This window comes from Crocuta crocuta, unplaced genomic scaffold (genome assembly GCF_008692635.1).
Source record: "Crocuta crocuta isolate KB4526 unplaced genomic scaffold, BGI_CrCroc_1.0 scaffold231, whole genome shotgun sequence".
Lineage (NCBI taxonomy): Eukaryota > Metazoa > Chordata > Mammalia > Carnivora > Hyaenidae > Crocuta > Crocuta crocuta.
Genome location: NW_027528357.1, coordinates 5,486,980 through 5,511,643, shown reverse-complemented (window position 1 = coordinate 5,511,643; position 24,664 = coordinate 5,486,980). Strand labels below are relative to the sequence as shown.

Here is a 24,664-nt window from a genome sequence, read left to right as displayed (position 1 = left end):
GAACGTAGGGGAAAGAAAAAAAGGAGGGAGGCAAACCATAAAAGAGTNNGGGGTTGGGTGGGAGATGGACTAAATGGGTGATGGGTATTAAGGAGAGCATTTGTTGTAATGAGCAGCTCGTGTTATGGATCAGTGATGAATCACTAATTCTACTTCTGAAGCTAATATTACACTATATGTTAACTAATTGGAATTTAAATAAAAACTTGAAACATTAAATAAAACAAACTAAACCCTTAATAAATAAATAAACAAAAATAAGGAGAAGTTAAAACTGGGATACAACAGAAAACATAGGATCATAAGACACTGCTATCAACAACTATATACCAAAGAACTGGACAACTCAGAAGAAATGAATAAATTCCTAAAAACATACAACCTACCAAGCCTGAAAAAGGCAATAATGGGGGTAAGGAGATTGTGTCAGTAATCAAAAACCTCCAAGACCTAAAACCCCAGGACCAGATGGCTTCATAGGAAATTTTACCACACATTTAAAGAAGAATGCATGCAAATCCTTTCCAAATGCTTCCAAAAAACTGAAGAGGTGGGAATACTTCCAAACTCATTTTAAAAGGCAAGAATTACCCTGATAACATAGCCAGAATAGAACACTACTAGAAAACTATAGACCAAAATTTCTGATCTCTCAAGAGAGAATTCAGGAATTCAAAAATTCAAAAAATTCTCAAAATATATTAGTAAACTAAATTTGGCAACACATTAAAAGGATTATATACCATGCCCACACAAGATTTAACCTTGGGATGGTTCAACATATGCAAATCAATAAATGTGACACATCACATTAACAGAATGAAAGATAAAAATCACGTGATTATCTCAAGAGATGCAGAAAAGGCATTTGACAAAATATAGCATCCTTTCATGCTCCAAAATAATTTTTTTAAAAAATGAGAAAGATGTAAAACTCTCATTACTTGAGATATATGGAAAATCTTAAAGACTCACAAAAAAAAGGACTGTTGAAACTAATACATGAATTCAGTAAAGTTGTAAGATATAAAAACCAACATCCAGAAATTAGTTGTGTTTCTATAACACTAACAACAAAACATCTGAAAATAAATAAAACTACTCCATTCATAATAGCATAAAAAATATACTTAGGAATAAATTTAAAGTGAAATATCTGTACAAGGGAAATAAGAAGACTTTGATGAAAAATATTGCAAATGCAAACAAATGTAAATATATACATGTTCATCGATCAGAAGAGTTAACATTGTTAGTGCTCATACTACTCAAAGCCATCTATAGATTCAATGCAATTTCTATCAAAATTCCAATGGCATTCTTTTTTAAAGAACTAGTAAGAATATTAAAACTTGCATAGAACTACAAAAGGACTCCCAATAATGCAAGTAATCTTGAGAAAGAAGAATAAAGCTGTAGGTATTGTACTTGTTGATTTCGAAGTATACTGCAAACCTGTAGTAATTAAAATAGTATGATACTGGCATGATAATAGGCACATAAACACATAAAGCTAAGAACCCAGAACTAAAATCTTCCCTGTACAGTTAACTAATATTTGAAAAAGGGGCCTAGAACACTCAGTAGAGAAAGGATAGACTCTTTAACAAATAATGCTGGGAAAACTGGATAGCCACATGCAGAAAAATCTGATTGGAACCTTATACTAACACCATTTACAAAAATTAACTTGAAATGGATTAAAGACTTAAATCTAAGGCCTGATGCCATAAAACTCCTAGGAAAAGACATAGGGAAGAAGGTTTTGACACTGGTCTATGCAGTGATAGGTATGACACAAAAAGCATAAGCAACAATAGCAAAATCAACTCGTGGGACTACATCAAATTAGAAAGATTCTACACAGCAAAATAAACAATCAGTAAAATAAAAATAAGGAATGGAAGAAAATATTTGTGAAGCAGATTCGATAAACAGTTAATACCTAAAATATATAAAGAATGCACTCAACTCAATAACAAAAATCTAATTACAAAATGGCAGAAGAACTAAATAGATATTTTCCAAAGAATGCTTCTAAATGGCCAACATGCATGTGAAATGATACTCAACATTGTTTATCATTAGGGAAAGAGGAATCAAAACTACAATGAGAGAAGTGCCTGGGTGGCACAGTGGAACCACTTTCCACCTGGCTTGCTAACAGTGTGCCTCACCCCATCCATCTCAGCCAGGGTAGGAATATTCCCACAGGGATGTGGGTCCCCTCCCACAGTGAACTGGTGCAGACCTTCCTGGCATCATGTACTTTGCCCCCACATTCTCCAATGGACATGCCCTCTCCAACATGCTTTTGGCAGGAGACCATCCAAATCAGTGACACAAGCTTTACAGGGTACCAAAACATTCCAAGTGACTCTTATCCCAGGGAGAGGAGAAGAGAACCTCCCACACCAGTCCAATTGCAGCCCCAGTGGTGGGCTGGGGGCAAACATCTGGTCTGACTGCAGGCCACATCCACCAACAAAAGCTTCACAGGAAGGAATGTAGGGAGAGAACCTTGCAATTGGGTGTTACAGCAGATCTGGCAATGCTTGGTCTGACTCAACTCAATCCAAAGGTGGCCCCAGACTGGCCTAATGATAATACAGGGACTAAATCCTGACCACAAAAAGAGTCATTGCAGGTGACTGGAATGAAGACAAATGGGGTTTGGCCATAATAGCAGAGTGCACAAAACACACACACACAGAACTCCAAAGCATCAGGTTTTGACAAATAGGGGACACTGACTGTAGGACACTATAGAACCTCTTCTTAAGGCCATTACTTTCAAGAGAAAGAGATGTAACTGACTTTCCTAACAAATAGAAACAGACACAGAGAGTTAGACAAAATAAGGATCAGAGGAATATGTCCTAAATGAAAGAAGAGAAAATCACAGCAAGAGAGCTATATGAAATAGACATAAAATGCCTGATAGAGAATTTAAGGTAATGGTCATAAAGATACTAACTGGACTTGAGAACAAGAGTGGAGGACCTCAGTGAGATCCTCAACAAAGAAATAGAAGACATTAAAAAAAAAAAAAACAGAGATGAAGAACTCAATTAACTGAATTAAATACACTAATGAGACTGAATACATAGTAGACAAGAAAAGGCAGAAGAACGAATCAGTGACCTGGTGACAGAATAATGGAAAGCAATCAAGCTGAACAGGAAAAAGAAAAAAAATAATAAAAAATGAAAATAAATTAAGGGAACTCAGGAACACCATCAAGTATAATAACATTTGCATTATAGGTTTTCCAAAGTAGAAGAGACAGAGAGAAAGGGGAGCAGAAAATTTATTTGAAGAAATAACAGCTGAAAACATCTTGAATCTGGGGAAGGAAACAGAAATCCAGATCCAGGAGGCATAGAAAGTCCCCCCAAAAATCAATCCAAGGAGGTCCACACCAATCCACAAAAATGGCAAAACGTAGTGATTCTAAAATTCTCAAAGCAGCAAGAGAAAACCTTTACATATACGGAAAAACACTTTCAAAGTAAAGTGTTTCAAAAATAAGCTTTCTATCAGCTTATTTTTCAGCAGAAACTTTGCAGGCCAGTGGAGTGACATGATACATTCAAAGAGCTGAAAGGGAAAAGAATACTCTATCCAGAAAGGCTATTGATTAGAATAGAAGGAGAGATATAGAATTTCCCAAACAAAAAGTAAAAGAGTTCATGACCACCAAACCAGCCCTACAAGAAATATTAAGAGTGACTCTGAGTAGTAGTCAAAGATGAAAAGTAAGAATAAGGAAAATAGGAAGCACAAAAGCACTAAAATTAAGTAAATCTAAAAAATCAGCTAAGACATTCATGAAATAAAAGGATAGTATAAAGTGGAACACCATATATCTAAAATGTTTGAGAGGGAGAGGAGTATAAATTTAGTGCTTTTAGAATGGGCTCAAACTTAATTCACCATCGACTTAATACAGACTGCTATATACATAAGATGTTATTTGTAAATCTAATGGTAACCACCAATCAAAAACCAGTAATAGATATGGAAAAATTAAAGAGAAAGGAATCTGAGCATATCACTAAAGTAGTCAGCAAACCATGAAAGAAGAGAGCAAGAGAAGAAAGGAACAAAGAACTACAAAAACAATCATAATACAAGAAACAAAATGACAATATATATGTATCTATCAATAGTTACTTTGAATGTAAATGGACTAACTGCTCCAGTCAAATGATGCAGCGTGACAGAATGGATAAAGAAACCAGGACCAATTTATATGTTGCTTACAAGAGAATCATTTCAGACCTAAAGACACATTCAGATCAAAAGTGAAGGTAGAAAAGCATTTATGATGCGAATGGAAGAAAGCTGGGGTAGCAAAACTTGTATCAGACAAAATAGACTTTAAAACAAAGACTGTAACAAAAGACAAAGAAGGACATTATATAATCATAAGGACATATGCAACAAGAAAATACTATTGCAGATATTTATGTACCAAATATGAAAGTGTCCAAATACACAAAGCAGCTAATAACAAACATAAAGAAAGTAATCAGTAGTAATACAATAATATTAGGGGACTTTAACACCCCACTTACTTTAGTAAAACAGAAAATCAACAAGGAAACAGATTGACATATTGGACCAGATGAATCTGACAGATATATTAAAAACATTCCATCCTAAAACAGCACACACAGAACATTCTCCAGAACAGATCATCATATGTTAGGCCACAAAACAAGTCTCAACAAATTCAAAAAGAAAAAAGTCATATCATGTATCTTTTCTAACCACAATGCTATGAAACATGAAATAAACCACAAGAAAAAATCTGAAAAGAAAACAAATATATGGAGGTTAAATAACATGCAACTAAATAATGAATGGGTCTACCAAGAAATCAAAGGAGAAATCCAAAAGTATATAAAAACAATGAAAATGAAAATACAAGAGACCAAAATCGTTGAGATGCAGCAAAAGCCATTTTAAGAGGGAAGTTGACAGAAATACAAGCCTACTTCAAGAAGAAAGAAACATCTCAAACAACCTAATCTTACACCTAAAGGTGCTAGGAAAAGAACAAAACCCACACCAGTAGAAGGAAGAAAATAATAAATTTTAGAATAGAAATAAACAAGAGAAACCAAAAAAGCAATATCATGAATTAATGAAACCAGTAGCTGGTTTTTGAAAAGATCAACAAAGCTAACAAATTTTAGGAGACTCATCACAAATAGAGACTCAAACAAAGTCAGAAGTGAAAGAGGGGAATTAACAATGGACACCACAAAAATACAAAGGATAATAAGGGAATATTCTGAAAAATTATATGCCAACAAATTTGACAACCTAGAAGAAATGGATAAATTCCTAAACTGAAATAGAAAGAAACAGCAATTTGAACACACCAATTACCAGCAATGAAATTAAATCAGTAATTAAAAACAAAAAACAAGAAACAAAAAACAACAACAAAAAAAACCTCCCAACAAACAGAAGTCCAGGACCAGACAGCTTCATAGGTGAATTCTGCCAAACATTTAAAGAAGAGTTAATACCTATTCTTCTCAAACTATTCCAAAAATAGAAGAGAAACGAAACTTTCCAGGCCAGGATTACCCTGATACCAAAACCAGATAAAGACACTACAAAAAAAGAGAACTGTGTTGCTAATAACTATATTTCCAATATTTCTGATGAACATAGATGTAAAAATCCTCCACAAAATATCAGCAAACTGAATCCAACAAATAAAAATCATTCACCTATGATCAGGTAGGATTTATTCCATGGTTGTGAGGGTGGTTCAATATTTGAAATCAATCAATGTGATACATCAAGAAGACAGTATAAAAACCATATGATCATTTCAAATAGGTGCAGAAAAGCATTTGACGAAGTAAAACACCCATTTATGATAAAACTCTCAACAAAATAGGTTTAAAGTGAACATACCTCAACATAATAAAGGCCATGTATGAAAAACCCACAGTTAACATTATACTCAATACTAAAAACATGTTTTGCCCTAAGATCAGTAATAAGAGAAGGATGTCCACTTTCACTACTTTTATCCAACAATATCCTAGCTTCAGAAATCAAACAAGGAAAATAAATAAAAAACATACAAATTTGTAAGGAAGGAGTAAAACTCTCACTCTTTGCAGATGAACAGATATTGAATATAAAAAAAACATAGAGACTCCACCAAAAACCTGTTAGATGTCACAAATGAATTCAGTAAGGTCATAGGATATAAAATCAATATATAGAAATCTGTTGCATTTCCACACACTAATAATGAAGTAGCAGGATGAAAAATTAAGAAAACAGTCCCATTTACCATTGCACCAAAAATAATGGTATTCTTAGGAATAAAAAAAACTGGAGGTATCACAATACCAGATATCAATATATACTACAAAGCTATAGTAATCAAAGCTGTATGGTACTGGTGTGCGTGCGCGCACGCACACACACACACACACACACACACACAAAGACACACAGGTCAATGGGACAGAATAGAGAGCCCAGACACAAACCCATGATTGATTGGTCAATGAATCTTTGACAAAGGGGGCAAGAATATACAATGTGAAAAGGTCTCTTCAACAAATGGTGTTAGGGTGGCTCAGTCGATTAAGTGATCAACTTCTGGTTTTGGCTCAGGTCATGATCTCACCGTTTGAGAGATCAAGCCCCATGTTGGGATCTGCACTGTCAGTGTGGAGCTGAATATAGCATTGTTGACCCACTGTTTGGGATTCTTCCCCCCACCCCTCAAAGTAACAAATAAATCTAAACAATAAAACAAAACAAAAAACAGCAATAAATGGTGCTGGGGAAACTGTACCACTTCATTATACCATACGCAAAAATAAACTCAAAATGGATTGAAGTCCTCCAATGTGAGACCTGAAACCATAAAAATCATAGAAGAGAACATAGGCAGTAATTTCTCTGACATCAGCTATATCAATGTTTTTCTAGAGAGGTCTCCTGAGGGAAGGGAAACAAAAGCAAAAATAAACCCACTAGATGACATCAAAATAAAAAGCTTCTGTACAGCAAAGGAAACAATCAACAAAATTAAAAGAGACCCTACTGAATGGGAGAAGATATTTGCAAATGACACATCCAATAAAGGGTTAGTATAAAAATATATGAAGAACTTATACAACTCAACACGAAAAGACAATCCAATTAAAAAGTGGGCAAAATGGGGTGCCTGGGTGGCTCAGCTGGTTAAGTGTCTGACTTCATTTCAGGTTGTGATCTCATGGTTTGGGAGTTCGAGCCCTGCATCAGGCTCGGTGCTGACAGCTCAGAGCCTGGAGCCTGCTTCAGATTCTGTGTCTCCCTCTCTCTCTCTCCACCCCTCCCCTGTGCACTCTCTTTCTCTCTTTCTCAAAATTAAATAAAAACATTTAAAAAATGGGCAAGCAGGCATGAACATGAACAGACATTCCTCCAAAGAAGACATACATATAGCCAACATGCACATGAAAAGATGCTCAACATCACTCATCATCAGAGTAATCCAAATCAAAACCACAATGAGGCATCTTCTCCACCTGTCAGAATGGCTAAACTCAGTAACACAAGAACCAACAAATGTTGGCAAGGATGTAGAAGAAAGGAACCCTCTTAGTGGGAATGCAAACTGGTGCAGCCACCATGGAAAACACTATGGAGGTTCCACAAAAAGTTAAAAATAGAATTACCCTATGATCCAGTAATCACACTACTTGGTATTACTAAAAAATTGCACAAACACTAATCAAAGGGATATATGCACTCATATATTTATTGCCACATTATTTACAATAGCCATATTATGTATGGGAGAAGCTCAGGTATCCACTGGTGTGTGTGTGTGTGTGTGTGTGTGGTGTGTGTGTGTGGTGTGTGTGCATGTGCATAATGGAATATTAGTCATAAAAAGAATGAAATCTTGCCATGCCATTTGCAATGACATGGATGGAACTAAAAGATATAATGTAAAGTGAAATAAGTCAGTGAAATACAATACCATATGATTTCACTCCTATGTGGATTTAAGAAACAAGAATGAAATAGACAAACCAAAAAAAAAAAAGTTTCTCAAATACAGAGAACAAACAGATGGTTACCAGAGGGGAGGTGGGGGGATGGATTAAATAGGTAAAGGGGTTCAGAAGTATACTTATTGTGATGAGCACTGAATATAGCATTGACAACTCACTATGCTGTATACCTGAAACTAATAAAACAGTCTATGTTATACCAGAATTAAAAATAAAAGAATGCTTATTTTTACAATATTGCCCCAAGGAACAACAGAGTAACTTATATTGCCAGAAATAGGAACCAGAAACAAATTTGTAAATTTAAGTAGTATAAAAATTATTTTTGGATACATTCAGAGTACAGCAGTTCTTCCTTATCTATGGTTTCCCTTTTGGGTTTCAGTTACTTGTAGCCAACTTCATCCAGAAACAGATGAGCCTCCTTTTGAGGTAAAGTCTGAAGGGCAAAGTAACTTAATGCTAATGTTATGGTGCCTGTGTCATTCGCTTCACTTCATCTCATCACATAGGCATTTTATCATCTCATACCATCACAGAAGGGTGAGAGAGAGCGACCACATTCATATACACTCATTACAGTATATTGTATAATTATTTTATTAGTTACTGTTAACTTATTATTCCTAATTTATAAATTACTAAATTTATAAATATCTGAATTTAAAAACATAATTTATAAATTAAACTGTCATAGGTATGGAATATAGGAATAGACATAGTATATGTAGGATTTAGAACTACTCATAATTTCAGGCATCTCTCAGGGCTCTTGGAAATATTCCCTGTGGATAAGGAAGGGCTACTGTACTCAAGAGGATGATATTCCCTAATGAGTTTAAATCACCAGATATAATTTGTTTTCCCCTGAGACCACTGAGATATTGGCCAGAATGTTAGTCACCACACATTAATCATTTGTTAATTCTGAATTTGAGTGAGTGGACCAAAGAGCGACACGAGAGGCAGCTTTCACTCTGTGGACCCACATACGTCCACTAGTTTCAGCAAGTATATGTGGATTGGGAGCAGGGCTCTCAGAAAAAAGCATTTGTATGTTAGCCAAGAGCCACATGTCATTTAAAATGACTGTGTGCCTTGAAAACACGAAAGGAAAATATTAGCATTGTAACTGTAATCATATTTGGCATTTAAAATTTGTTAACATGAAAGAGAAAAAAATAAGGCAACTCTGGCCTTCCTACCCTCTTGGAGTGATTCAGGCAGACAGACTCAAGATCTCTACTGAGGCAGGGGAGCAGCCTGGTGCCTATTTCAGGAAGGTGCATCAGTACCTGAACCCAGGAAAGAGGAATGTAGAAAATGGCTAATTCAATTTTCATACAGAGCGTGATATTTCTGACTTCCTAGAAAAGTAGAACATTCTGAACTCCCCAAAGAGCTCCTTCCTGAGTAGCAACGGGCTAGTGAAGCCAGTAAAATTTTACCAGTTTGTTTAGACAGATTCCCAGAGGACATGACAAAGTTCAAAGGAGGTTATAGAAGGAAAACAAGCCAAGCCAAACATTATGTACTCAGATCACCTGGATAGTCCCTCAACTGTATCCTAGCAGCCTCAGAAAGGTCCCAGAATACTAATGGAGTTGCCTTTTCATTCCTTCCTTCCCTTCAATGAGTAGGTACAAGCACAAAAACATAAAACAAAAAGAGAATCTTAAGAGTAAATAAAGATCCATTTATTATAGAGAAGGGCTTTTTAGAAGCTGTTGCCAGAAAGGCTGATCAATACTGAGCTGTAAAACCAGTTACACGTGCTTGGGTAGTCCAGGTAAAGCACAGGGCCACCCCTTCCTTTCAGAGTCCTTTCTCTGTGGCTCCCTGACCTAACAATAACCTGGTGGAAGATCTGAGGGCTCAATCAGATAAACTGAAAGATGCTTCCATTTATTTTGCAGGCAATTCATAGAATTTTCCTTCCATTTTTCCCAACAACTCATTAACATAATTTCCAACCATGAAAATTTACAAATAAGCATCATCTCTCTGAAACTCAATGTTATCTCAGTACACATGTGTGCAAATCTTCTGTAGTCTCACCTGAGTTCTAGGTTATTATCATGGTATATGTGGGAAAAGTTGGAAAAATAGAAAAAACTCAGTGGCAAAATTATGGTCATGTTTCAAATGTTTTCAGTTTGGGCTTGCTTTCTCTAAATGGCGCACAATTTGAAATTCTGTCACGATGAAATTCTTTTAAAATTGGTTTTGTTTCGGGGCACCTGGGTGGCTTAGTCGGTTAAGCGTCCGACTTTTGCTTAGGTCATGATCTCGCGGTTTGTGGGTTTGAGCCCCATGTCGGGCTCTGTGCTGACTGCCAGCTCAGAGCCTGGAGCCTATTTCAGAGTCTGTATCTCCCTCTCTCTCTGACCCTCCCCTGTTCACGCTGTCTCTCTCTCTTTCTCTCTCTCTCTCTCTCTTAGAAATAAATAAAAATATTTTTAAAAAATTGGTTTTGTTTCTAGTTTTAAAGTAATGCTGGCCTCTACCAAAGAAGTTTTCAATACCTGTGTTACAACTTAGTAGCTTCTCTTGGAAACCGTACATAGCTACAAAGTTAATTAAAGGCTGAGCAGTTTGAACTAAAAGCATTACTATTTAAGAATTGCCATTTAAGTTTACATAAAGTTATTCACTGACCCCATTTTACTGAGTGAAACATACATATATAATTAAATGCAAGGAGCTTGATGGAATAAATGTGGAAAAAACTTCTGTAATAAAACTATGCAAAAGCCAAACTAATGGTGTAAGGTAAGAAGAGTAGTCTAGTAATCAGCACTATCCCACAGAACTTTTCGTGGTGATAGAAATGTTCTATGCTAGTCAATAGAGTACCCACTCACCACTTTTGCAACTGAACATTTGAAATGTGTTCCCCTGTGACTGAGAAACTGAAATTTCAATTTTACTTAATTTTAATTCAGTTTCAATAGCCACATGTGGTTAATGGTTATTGTATCAGATAGTACAGAGGTTGAGAAACTTATATTTATAAGAAAAGAAAAACACCAAAATAAGTATAGGAAAGAGTAGGGTTTACAAGAGGGAAACATACTAATCAAGACAGGTCATCAGAGGTGGTCACATGGAAGAAATGGGCTTTCTAAGACTAGATAGCCACAAGTTGGGCACCCTGATGGCACAAACTCCAGATACAAGTGAAGTCTCCACTATGGGCCACAGCATGTGCTTTGAAAACCAACTCAGGTTTATTGGAACTCCACTGAGGTATAATAACTGCATAATCCCAATCATGTTGGGATTAGATCACAGTCATCTTTTATCACATATGTTATCATCATGTAGATCTTTCCATTGTGTACATGACATACACGTAACCATAGGGGGTTGCTTAACTGTTGTGAATCCCTTTTAGCCTCCACTTTGTAAAATCATTATCTACACAAATTTACATAATACATCTTATGCATTTTTCACACAACAGAAACACCCAGCTGATGTTCTGGCACAGGCTGATGCTGGATCCCTCCCCATGCCTCTACACGACTTTGCATATGGCTGGTGAACCAGAACAAGTTGTAAAGAGGATCAGGTAAAGGTAAAAACAGTTCCCCAGATAACTATGTACACATTTTTCTCTTGAGTCAGGGGACTTAAAGCTGAATACATTTAAAACCAGAACTTACGTATTTCAAAACATTTGTCTTAAATGTTTGATATGAAACTCTTCCAGTATTGTGCTTTTCAAGGTATTAAGAGAAAAAGAGAACAAACTCTAAGAAGACATCCTCAACTGATTATTATTGTGCTCAATAGGACTTAATTTGGTTCTCTGAAGTGGTACAATATTTTATTGGGGCAATTCCTTTCTGAATCATTTATTTACCCATTTAATATTCATTGGGCATGAATATAAGCCAGTTATTTGTCAACACTGGTGATATGAGAGTCTAAAAAAAGTCAGCTTTCCTGCCCTCAAACTGTGCACAGTCTAGTGAAGGGAAAAGCATGATGCCCAGGGTATCATGGGAACATATACGAAGAACACTTAATGGAGGAGGCAACCAGAAAATTATCATAGAGAACATAATAGCTGATATGAATCAGGTGAAGAGGAGGGCATTTCTGCATGAGATAACTCTACAGACAGGCAACAGTAGGTATTGACTTGAATAATTTATTCTAAAATATTTGAATATTAATTTTCTTGGGATGTCTAGATTAAGCTATCTGGTAGACAACCAGATATAAAATCTGAAGGTCAGGGCAAAACATGGGTGATACACACCACTTTTAGCATATTCTAAAACCATAAGAGCTAGTGGGCTCACTTTTGAGCAGTGTGCAGAATAAGAGGGTTAAAGGGACAAGAGCAGGATGCTAGGAGAATCCCAGTGTGGAGGGCATAAATAAAGAAAGCAAGCCCAGGAATGTGGCAGGAGAAGAATTATCTGAGGAGCCAAGTGACGTGAGAGTGTATTATCACAGAAGTCAAGAGAGTGGATGTTTCAAGACTCTAAACATCAACAAATCAAAATATAGCCAAGATATCCGTTAAACTAAAGGACAAAAATCACCTTCAGTTTGACAATACATGGAATCATTGACAAACTTGCCCTGACCAGTTTCAGCAAAATGGTGGGGAGAAGCCAGCTATTGTGGACTGAAGAGTGAATGATAGATGAGAGGTGAAGACTGTGTATGAATGGAAGCATTACTTTGAAAATTACAGATGAAAAGCGATGTTCAGAATGTTGATGCCTAGGGGTTTCACTATCCATGCACAAAGTCAGTCATATCACTCTCAATGAGCTCTAGAATGGTGGTGATTCTTCTGGCCGAGCTTCCTTAGACTCATAATTATAGGTTCTGATCCAAAGCATCTTTACAGCCAACAGCCCTGAATATTAGTGAGGAGCAAAGAAGATAATGGATGTAAAGATTCGGGCAAACTAGAAATTACCACACAAATGTTAGTTATTATGGTCATTATTACTACAATTTGGTCTTGTTAAATTTCGGTCTGTATATCAGCCCAGTTTATATCAGAGTTGAAAAACAAATTGAAAAGTCTGCCCGATGGAGTTTGTGGAGAGGAAACATCAGTAGTTAACTTATGCATTATGCATATAATTTAGACTCAAGAGATCCAATGGATAACTGCAGCAAACCACAATTGCCCTCTTTAGACAGCTCAATGTGAACTTCCGGATAGAAAGAAAGCATTCCAAAGTCCTATGTAATTGGATGTGATAATAACGGAAGGATTGGCTGCTTGCTTGCTTTTCTCATTTCAGTTTGATAATTTGAATAAATTCTTTACACAAATTGTAACTGCTGTCATTTTGATAACCCTCCAACTTGAAAATTTGGATCACTGGGTGCAGACCCTTGCCAGCTCTAAACAAATGGAGGCTGGCTAACAAAGGATTTGAAGGGCACCCTTTCCTTGCTATGAAGTCTCTGATAGGGGCAAGCTTTTCCTGCTGCTACTGTATTCCAAATAAAGCAGAAGTTTATAAAACTTCTTGGAGGCTTCCATTTTTACCCATAAAATCTGCAAATTCAGTTTAATCTTTCTTTTTGCCTCTGATTCCTTTTATCTAAAATAAATCCTTTATCCCTGCCATCCAATATACATAAATAATTCTCTTTGCACCTTTCTCACTTGTGGCATTTTTTTCTATTTTTAAAAATCTATTCATTCAATAAGCCAGTATGGTTGAGCACTTATATTTATTCAGGGGGTATAATCTTGAGCAAGACAGAATTTCTGCTCTCAAGTACAGTGCTAGGGGGTACCTGAATGGCTCAGTCAGTTGATCATCTGACTCTTGATTTCTGCTCAGGTCATGATCTCCAGGTTTGGGAGATGGAGCTCTATGTCAGGCTCTGTGTTGACAAGCACTGAGCCTACCTGAGATTCTCTCTCTTTCTTCTCTCTCTGTCCCTCCCATGCTTGCACTCTCTCTCTCAAAATAAATTAAAAAAAAAAATACAGTGTTAGAATAGAGACATACGCAGGAGAATAATTTCCTCTCTGAAAGGCTGGCAAGGTGGCAAGGTACAGTAAAGTTTCCCAGAGGAAGTACTATTCAATCAGAATCTTAAAGGATTCTGATGTTTAGACAAGAAGAGAAAAAATATTTTATCTCCTTTTGATCTGTAAGTTTCCTGAAATCAGTGCTTCTGTCTTATTGTTTCTCTTAAAGTGCCTGCTGTGGACTAAACGTTTGCCTTCCTCTCAAAATTCATATATTGAAATCTAATCCCCCAGGACCTTTGGGAGGTGGTTAGGTTGTGAGGGTAGATCCCTCATGAATGGGAGTAGTGCCTTTATAAGAGAGATGCCAGAGACCTCCCTCACTCCTTCCACCATGTGAGGACACAGTGAAAAGATGGCCAGCTATGAACCAGGAAGTAGGTTTTCACCAGACAACAAATCTGCCAGCACTGTGGCTTTGGACTTCACAGCAGCCAGAACTCTGAGAAATAAATGTGTTTTTGTTTAAGTCACCCAGTTTATGCTATTTTTGTTTAGCAGCTTGACTAGATTAAGAAAGTACCTATTTACAGTGATTTGAAAATGAGAACCCAAAACTACTCATTAAATTAAGTCCAAATGCTGTGAGGGTGTCCTTTCTCATCCTTCTGCCCTCCCATTCTTCTTGAGCATAGTACAAGCTATAGGGTTTGTGTTCTTATTACATTAGTTTAAAAGGTTTCACAAACATTTATCTCCTTCAATCTTTGCCTTCCTATTTCGGTCGTCTACCTGCATCATGCTTCCCAGCTAATTGTTTCAATTCTTATTGTCTTCATCTGCTTTAGAAATTCAGATGTACAGTGGGTTGCCTGGGCGGCTTAGTAGGTTAAGCATCCAACTTTGGCTCAGGTCATGGTCTCACAGTTTGTGGGTTTGAGCCCCATGTCGTGCTCTGTGCTGACAGTGCAGATCCTGGAGCCTGCTTCAGATTCCATATCTCCTTCTCTGCTCCTCTGCTCATGCACTCACTCTCTTTTTCTCTCAAAAATAAATAAACATTCAAAAAAAAGAAAAACTCAGATGTATAGCTAATTCACTTAGGTCTCTTGAAAGTAGCGGCTCCATTCTACACTTTTCAGTGTAGAATCCTATACAAATCCTATAATCAAGAATTCTCAAACTTAGATTAACTGGAGTTCTCAGCCATCAGATAGGATGTTGGCATCTCACACAATGCTAATCTTTCGCAATGTCCTTTTTAGCTCTCAAGTTTTATGTATATGTATATAGATCCTTTCTCCACAGCTCCAAATCTGTTACAGGGAATGACTATTCTGATGTCTTAGAACTGAAGTAATAAGCCAAAGATAATACCATTTTTAGAAGACAGAATGTTTGGGGTTTCCAGAATTTATGAAGAAAGTCCCCAAATAAAGGACACTGTGGGCCTGACCAATCAAGATGCCTTTCTGTGATTAAAACAAGCAAAAGCTAAACACTATCAAAATAGAAGTTGCTGCTACCAGTGTTACAGGTAGTATGGATTTTTGGAAAAAAAATGTTAATTAGAACTCCTTCACAACCTGTCATTAACCATCTGACATGCTACCATTACTATAGTTAGAGTTAATTTTCAAATGTGAGGTAGAGAAATCCTCTTAGGTTTAAGCCTGAAGCTGTTATTTATAAAAGGCTAGTCTTTTGCCTCTTTTCTTTCTTTGTTTTTTTTTTTAAACTCCCTTATACTCATCCCAAAGCCAATGCTCAAAGAAAGCCACCCATTTTAATGTTGGAATGTTGCATGTCACACTGGTTATTCTCTTACTCCTGTTTCTCCGCTGCAGTATGTAGTCTGAATTGTTCAAAGTTGTTCTTTGCTGTGTCCTTAAGAGATCTTTATATCAACATATAAAAACCAAAAGACATATTAATTAAGTAAACAAAAAGTCAGCTTGTGTGACTTTGAGAAGGCACCTAACTTTCCTGGCCTGTTTCTTTCTTTATAGCCTTTAAAAAAGAGAGGTTGCTATCAAATTATTTCTCAAGTCCCTTTAGACCTATCATGCTGTGATAGGTTTTGGGGGGTAACTTACAGACAAGGTAAACCTCACCATAGTATTATAATACCTTCAATTAAAGTGCACATTTATAAGACCTGCTTCCTAACCACTTACATGGCTGCATTCTTAGAATCTATATCAGATGTCCTATGTGGCTTTTAAGTAGCACTGAGCAATAAAATTGAGGAATGGATACCAATGTATTAGAGAACATACATGTGTGAATGTGTGTAGGGGTGTGTCGTGTATGTGTGTATACTCTGTGGTACATCCTTCAAAGGAAAAGCTCAGGATTCTAAAAAAATTATCACTATATTTTATTCAGACTTTGAATTCAGGATTTAAAAGATGAGCAGTAAATGAAGCACATAGGGATGATATGGCAGGTCAAAGAAAAGTTCAGGTAGGTGCACCTTGAGGCATAAAAGGGCTGGATGATATCATTTTCCTAAAAAGAAGGAGAGCCATAGAGCCAAGAAAAACCATTTTTCTTTCTGGATCTCTGCTCATTAATAATTCATAGCAATTTTTTTGCTTTAAATTCCTTCTTAGTATTTACTCACGATTGGCAGTTACCCCAAAGCTCTCTCCTCTCTCCCCAGAAATCTCAAAATATTCTCACTGTGTCTTTAATCTTTTCCATCTTTGCATATATTATCTTTCTTCCCACCAGTGACTGTCTGCCTTTTTCATGAAAACACAGTACTCCTCCAACTTGCTAAATAAGTAAAAGGAACAAAGTGGGGCATGAAACATGTGTAGCCCTACAACACCCTGTGTTCAGAAGGGTGGGGCGCCTGGGTAGCTCAGTCGGTTAAGTGTCTGACCCTTGTTTCTGGCTCAGGTCATGATCTCAGGGTTGTGAGATCAAGCCCCACATCCATGCTGAGCATGGAGCCTGCTTAAGATTCTCTTTTTCCCTCCCTCTCTGCCCCTCTGCCATCTGCGATGCAGGCTTTCTAACTCTCACTCTCCCTTTCAAAAACAAAACAGAACAAACAACAACAGCAGTAACAACAAAGAACAACCAAAAAACTAACCAGAGTCCCACGCTTTGTGTTATGCTCTATTATTACCATCTCGATACTCTTAATTTCTAAATGAGAGGCCCCACATTTTCATTGGGTTTCTAAAATTACATAGCAATTTATGCAGCAAAGATAAATTATTTTGAGTGTATTTGAGGAAAGGTGAGCCATCCTCATTTTGTCCTGTTTTTTTTTTTTTTTTGTATGTCACTTCCATGTCCAAAGTTTTGGCCACTTCTCTTCATTTTCAGTACTATAGGATAATCCAAGTTACCATTGTCTTTTTCTGGTATTACAGGAATAACTAATACTAGGCAACATAGATGTAAGAAGTTGCTAGGGGGGCACCTGGGTGGCTTTTGATTTCAGCTCAGGTCAGGTTGGTGAGATTGAGCCCTGTGTCAGGCTCTGTGCTGACAGCATGGAGTCCGCTTGGGATTCTCTCTCCTTCTCTCTCTCTGCCCCTCCCCTGCTCATGATGTGTGTACATACTCTCTCTCAAAAATAAACATTAACAAAGTTACTAGAGATAAAGAGGGATATTTTATAATAAGAGAGTCAATTCATTAATAAGATATAACAATAAAAACAATATATATACCTAGTGACAAAGTCCCAAAATAAATACAAGTGTTAGAAATGAAAATAAAGTAAATAATTCAACAAGACTAGCTGGAGACTTCAATAACCTTTCAATAATGGTCAGATGATCAACAAAAATATAGAAAACTTGAATACTATAAATCAACTAAATCTGGGGCACCTGGGTGGCTCAGTCGGTTAAATGTCCAACTTTGGCTGAGGTCATGATCTCATGGTTCGTGGGTTCAAGCCCCACATCAGGCTCTGTGCTGAAAGCCAGCTGAGTGCCTGGAGCCTATTTCAGATTCTGTATCTCCCGCTTCCTCTGACCCNACAGGGAACTATTTTCAGGACAGATCAAAATCCAGGTCATAAAACAAGCTTCAATTAACTTTAAAGGATTGAAATCTATAAAGCATGCTTTCCGGTCACAATGGAATAAAATTAGAAATCATAAGGAAAATTGGGGAATTAACATATATATGGCAATTAAACACAACACTCCTAAATAACCAGTGGGTCAAGGAACAAATGGAAAAAAAAATTAGAAAACATTTTAAGGTGAATGAAAACAAAAACATAATATGGCTATATGTGAAGAAAAAAAGGGTTCAAATAAATGTCTTATCTTTACAGCTTAAGACACTGGAAAATAAGGACAAACTAAACTTAATGAAAGCAAAATGAAAGAAATAATAAACATGGGAACAAAAATCAGTGAAATAGAGAATAGAAAAAAAAATACAGAAAATAAATAAAGCCAAAAGCTGTTCTTTGAGAAGATCAAGAAAGCTGACAAACCTTTAGCTAGAATGACCAAGAAGAACGGCGAGAACACTCAAGTAACTAGAACCAGAGATTACAGAAAAACACCACTACTGACCTTATGAAAATAAAAAGGACTACAAAGGAATCCTATGAATAATTGTGCCAATAAAGTAGATAGTTCAGTTGAAATGGACCAATTTCTGGAAATACACAAACTGCCTGACAGAAGGAGAAACAGACAATATAAGCGAACTATAACAAGAGAGTTAGTGATTGAAAACCTCTCAGAAAAACCCAGGCATGGGCATGGCCATTCCTGAATTCTACCAAACATTTAAAGGATTAATACCACTACTTTACCAACTCTTCCAAAAGTAGAAAAATACAGAATGATATTTTAAGGAAGGCATTCCATCTACAATAGCATCACAAAAGGAAATAGCAAAGAAGTGTAAAGCTTGTACTGTATTATAAGACATAGTTAAGAAAAAAAATTTTAAGATTGATAATAAATGAAAAGACATCTATCTCATTTGAGTTCTTCCTCAAAATGTTAATCATAGAGTTGCCATATGAGTAAGTCAGTGATTCCACTTGTAGGTATACACCCAAAAGAATCATAACATATATACATAAACTTGTACATAAATGTTTATAGCATTATTTGTAGTAACCCTAACGTGAGAAAAATCCAAGTGCCCATCAGTTGATTAATGGCTAAATAGCATATGGCATAGCCACAGAATGGAACATTATTTGGCAATAAAAAAGAATGAAGTATTGATACATGCTTTAATATAGATGAACCTTTAAAACATCATGCTAATTGAAAGATGCCTGATATAATAAAAGACCACATATTGTATGATTCATTCATTACATTAAACGTACAGAATAGAAGTGTTTCTGGAGACAAAAAGTAGATTAGTTTATACCGAACTGTATCACATACTTTAGTACTTGCTTCCTTTACACAGATTGTTAGCTCAGTGGTTTACAATGTGGCCTCTGATGTCTGCTTCCAAATCTCTAATGTCAGAAAGCCTGTGCTCAGATCCTGGTGCCTCCCTTTATTAAGGAGGGACATTGGGAAAGTCACTTCATGTCTCTGAGACTCACAAAACAGGTTTCAATCATATTAGGAAAAAAGCAAGTGGTGTCTAGGCATTACAATTTTTTTAATTGGGGCAGACGCAATTAATTTTTCCACAGAATTGCAAAACATATCTCAGAGGACCATGTAAGGAGTAAACAGAGACTACACTGAAATTCCATAAGGACTCAGTAAGTGGTAGTTATTGTTATTAGTCAATGTTAAATAATTTAATAACTGAATGATTTTTCAAGACGAAACAATACAGTTTCTATCTATCAATAAAATCAATAGTCAATGCACTTCCCCCTCACCCTGCAATTCTTTTGATATGGTGGTTAAGTCCTGAAATACCTATCAGTACTTACTTCCCAAATATTTAAAAAGAATTGTTGGTTTCCAGCTTTATAGGCTAAAAGGAATGCTCAGGTTTTGTTTATGTTTTTGCTTCCTGGTATTAAACTTTCTTTTTCCTTCTGATTTGTGGACTAACTACAAATAAAGCTGCAAAACGCTTAGAAGGCCTCTAGCATTGAAAAAACTGAATATTCACTTGAAACTTAGTTTCTTTCTGAAATGACATTTTTTTTTTTTCCTTTTGACTTGGGGCACTCCTCTTTTGAGCTGCACCCAACTGCTTCAGACGAAAGCTCACTGATTCTGNGGTATAGATAAACCACATCTTCTTGATCCATTCATCTGTTGATGGACACTTAGGCTCTTTCCATGTTTTAGCTATTGTGGAGAGAGAGCACCTTTAATTTTTAAAGCAGACCAAAGAGCCCCATCCTTCAAGGAAGGTTAACCCCTGAACACACTCATAGCCTATTTCTAGTATTATAAAGGTAAATTATTTTCTTGCATATATACTCCTTTGACATTAATAATGCAATTTGCTCCCAAATATATCAAAAGCCCACCAAGCCTAATTCAAATATTAAAATTGAAATTGGTCTTTGTTTTCAGGCATTTTCAGTGGAAGAAGAACTGTATTTTTTTAAAACAAGAAATGCATTGAATTCTCACTGATACTACCAATTCAAATACAAGATTATGGGAATTCTTGCTTAAACATATTGCTTTTATGTCTATATTTACTTTGCCCCTTGCTAAAAATCCCAACTTTCACTGACATCAACATTATAAATTTGCTTTAAACCACAATACACAGACAACTGCCCCCAAATAATAATATGGTTACTGAAAATAGTTTAAGGTTTTATCATAGGCATTCATGCTGTGGAATCAAATTATGGTTTTTGAGATCCCTTGGAAGAGCTCCTCTGTGTGGGGGCTATGCCAACCACTCATGAAACACATAAAGTTCATTTGCATTATTTTACTTTCAATATCAGGAATTCTTAGTCGGTTTGGCTTATAACTATGTATTTAAACTGTTCAAAGTTAAATTTTTAAAACAAAATATAAAACCTACTATGCTTTCAGAATTCTGGTTTATATTCCTTTCCCCATGCTGTTCTTCCCCATTCCTGCTTCTATATAAACTTTTTAAAAAAATTACATAAATCCTTCTTCAATGAATATTAGCATACTGTAGGAACTTTTCACTGCTTGGAGTGTATAAAGAGATTTTTCACCACTTTTTATAGCTGATTATTACTCTCCTGTTCAGATGTACTCAAAATGAGTCAACGAGCCATCAATTGATAGGTATTTTTATTGTGGACATTTTTATTAGTAATCCTTTTTTCTTGCATTAATAAATAGCACTACAACAAATAGCCTTCTGAATATACATATATAAGGCATACACAGCCTTGTCAAAAGAATATTGTGTAAACATTTGGATTTTTGCTAATCTGCATTTCTCTTTATTAGGAGTGGCTGGGGTTGAGTAATTTTACCCATGTTTAAGGGACATTTGCATTGCTTTCTTTGGGAATTGTGAGTTCATTTTCTAGCCTTATTTTTAATATATAATTTTGGGTATTTCTTTTTAGAAGAATTTCATGTATTGGTTTATTAACCTTTTGTAGTATAGGTAGCTAATAATGTTCCCAATATGATTTATTTTTACTTTGCACATAGTGTTTTTTATGTCATGCAAAAGTGTGTGTGTGTGTGTGTATGTAATGAAACTTATTTTTTCCCTGAATTTTAGGTATAGTTTAGGAAAGCCTTTCCTATGACTCAGTAACAAGAAATTCACCCACATATTTTATTCTTTTTATATTACATATTTGCAATTCATTTTGATATACAAGCTCAAGAAGTTCCTAACAATGTGTGAAGAATGAGCTGGCCCCAGGACACCATCCAGTGCTGGTGGAGCACGGAGAGCCACTGGTTGTTTCTACGCGTTGTTTCCAGGTGTGTGTTCTTAGGTTTGCTGTGTGTGTTTTATCAAGTAAAGTTTCTGGTGCCTCATATTTTCCAAACTAAAAGCCTCTTTGAACACTGAGAAAATATGTCATTATTCTTGATGAATAGTGCATTACAGCTTTGGGGGAAGAATGTATAACTATTTGATAAAATTTTTTTAAACTATTTCACTAGTTGAGATTTGTTGAGTACAAATGGCAATTATTCAGTTGTGTAACAGTGCTGCCACTTTTGGAAACAGCTACAGAACAGGGAGATATTCTTGCAGGGAGACAAATATTCTGTATTAAATGGTCTTGTTTTTAGCAGATTGGCACTATTCACAGCATATTCATTTTCTTCTCTCAGATTTAGAGACTTTGCTATCCCCAAATGGACAGAAAAAACACAATAAATAGTAAAGACTCACCACTACTGGAAGCATCATTCAGATTGAGCAGTCCCCCTCCTAGACCTCTGTAACTATGGTAACTGTAGGTCCCATTTCCGTTGATGTACAACACCTCCTGGGAGCCCGAAACAGCTGAGGTTGAGTAAGTGGCCTGGGCCGCCTCTGGTTTACATTGTTTGTCAGCTGGGGCAGATTCGTCCTGCAATGACAACGGCATTCCATTATATGTCAAATCACTGTGCTATTTCACCTTGACCAGAACTATCTGATCATTATCTACAGGTCTGCACTGAATAAGAAAAAAATATATATATGGTCAACATTAAGTTGGCATATATGCACGTTTTCAACAACTTGGCTATAAACTAAAAAAAAAAAAAGTAACAACGTGAGACAGATTGGAGATGGAGCAAAATTTGCAAGCAATTTCCAACTAAGTTTAAAATTACACAAAGAGAGTTGTTCACAATAGCCCAGAAGTGAATTATATACTATATTATTATACTATGTAATACATATATATTCCTCCACAGTAGAACATAGACAGGTCTTATATACTTCTATATTCAGCTTAAGCTTATTAAATGAGTAATGCTTATCAGAATATTGATAGGTGAATTCATGATGTTTACCCATGGATTTTTTTATGCATATGACTTCTCTTTTCTATAAAGAAATAGATTTTAACTACGCTCCATGGAACTTTAAGGCTTCTGGAGGAAATGTGTCAGAGTTTTCCGGAGACTGTGGGACAAGGACACAAAGATGTGCCATTATGCCGTGTTCTTCCTCTTTACCCAGACCAGGCCTTCTTTACTTTAGTCTACATTCATACAATCACCGCATCTAAAGCACTGTGAAAACCACTGGGTTGTGTGAAGTATTCCTTCTGTAAAGACACGTAGCCATTGAAACTCTGAAAGAAGGCAGAATATTGGATACTTCAAAGCAATCTTGGATTAGGAAGGGACTAGCCTCAAACAGTTCCACTGCTTGCATAACTTCCCAGTTTCTTGACTGAAAATTACTTGGGCAACATGATAAAATTTGAGTTTCAGTTTGGCAAAATTGGTGGCCTTTCTGAACATCCCAGTCTATTTTTCTGTGTTTGAAAAATGACAATAAAATACACTCATAGGAAAGACTTTTCTTAATGACTAGTAAAAAGAGAGCAGAGAGAAGGCATTGTCTCCACAGTATTTGCTCATTGATTCTTTGTAGGATAGAATTAATTTGTATCATTAAACATGCTATTTTTAAAATTTGCCTTAGTCTTTCATTATTAACTGTTATTCCAAACCACAGTAACTGCATGGAGCGGGCAGATAATTAATTCCATTAATAATCAAAACAGGCCTTGTAGGGAGTCATTTGTGTTCAAACACAGATTTGCATTATTAATGTTCTTGGCAGTCCACTATATGTTGGGAAATAAAACATATGAAAGCCCCTATAAAATCTGGTCTGCAGTATCTTTTGGGCAAAAGTTTAATATAAAGTTAATTTGTGTTTTTCTTATGAACGATTGCTGTTATTGGTTTCAAAGAAGCATAGATTTTAATGAGATAAAAAATAAATATCCCCTAGAGTCACATTTTATCTCTGTAAGCAACTTTTAATTATTATTAGTTCCCAAACTTCTCAAGGCAGACAGCTTGCCCCTGGGTTGCTATGAAGATTATTTTTAAAACAGGATAATGTTAATATTTTATAAGACTGCATATTTAGGCAGTGAAATAAATTTCCTTCAAAAATCAGACAAAAGCCTATCCTGGCTTTTATGAGACATATTTCAAATTTTCTCTTAAAAACTCCATAAAAATAAGACAGCATCAGCGATTTAATGACCACCAGTAGTATACTAGATAATTCAGTGTTGCTTTGATTCAGATTCTTTGATTAAGAGTATACAACAAATTAAAGAAATGCTTATAGTAACTTCTGTAATTAGGTTTTGGCCTTATCAATAAATACAGCCTTGATGTATAGACGTATGCACATTTCACAAAATACAGGCTTGTTATAGGATGTGTGATTACTTATAGATGGAGGGCAAGACTGGGAATGATTTGACATTGTCAATGTCTCTGGGAAGACTGGTGTGTACTTTTTTTGTACCTTATCCTCAGAAACTGGACAGAGACAAACTTGAGTTTGCAGAACCTGACAGGTACTTGGACCATACAGATTGAATTCCTAAGTGCAGATGCCTAAAGAATCCTTTACTCAAGTACTTTCGATAGACACTTTTTTAAAAAAGAAAAATGAAGTTTGATTGATTCACTCAAATTTTTGACAATAGATTCCAAAAAACATTGTCTTTATTATATCTCCCAAGAATTCCACATTTTCTGAGACTATATCTTCTATCATCTAT

At 36.0% G+C, this 24,664-nt stretch overlaps 1 protein-coding gene across 4 annotated transcripts in view; it reads right to left on the bottom strand.

The window, feature by feature from the left end:
- The window catches only part of NOL4 (nucleolar protein 4), a 301,716-nt gene that overhangs the window by 32,700 nt on the left and 244,352 nt on the right, over positions 1 to 24,664 (bottom strand). For all 4 annotated transcript variants that reach the window (XM_077753822.1, XM_077753823.1, XM_077753825.1 and 1 more), the window contains one exon: positions 22,306 to 22,486. In XM_077753822.1, coding sequence (XP_077609948.1) covers positions 22,306 to 22,486 — 181 coding nt within the window. The remainder of the gene's footprint in view (positions 1 to 22,305; positions 22,487 to 24,664) is intronic.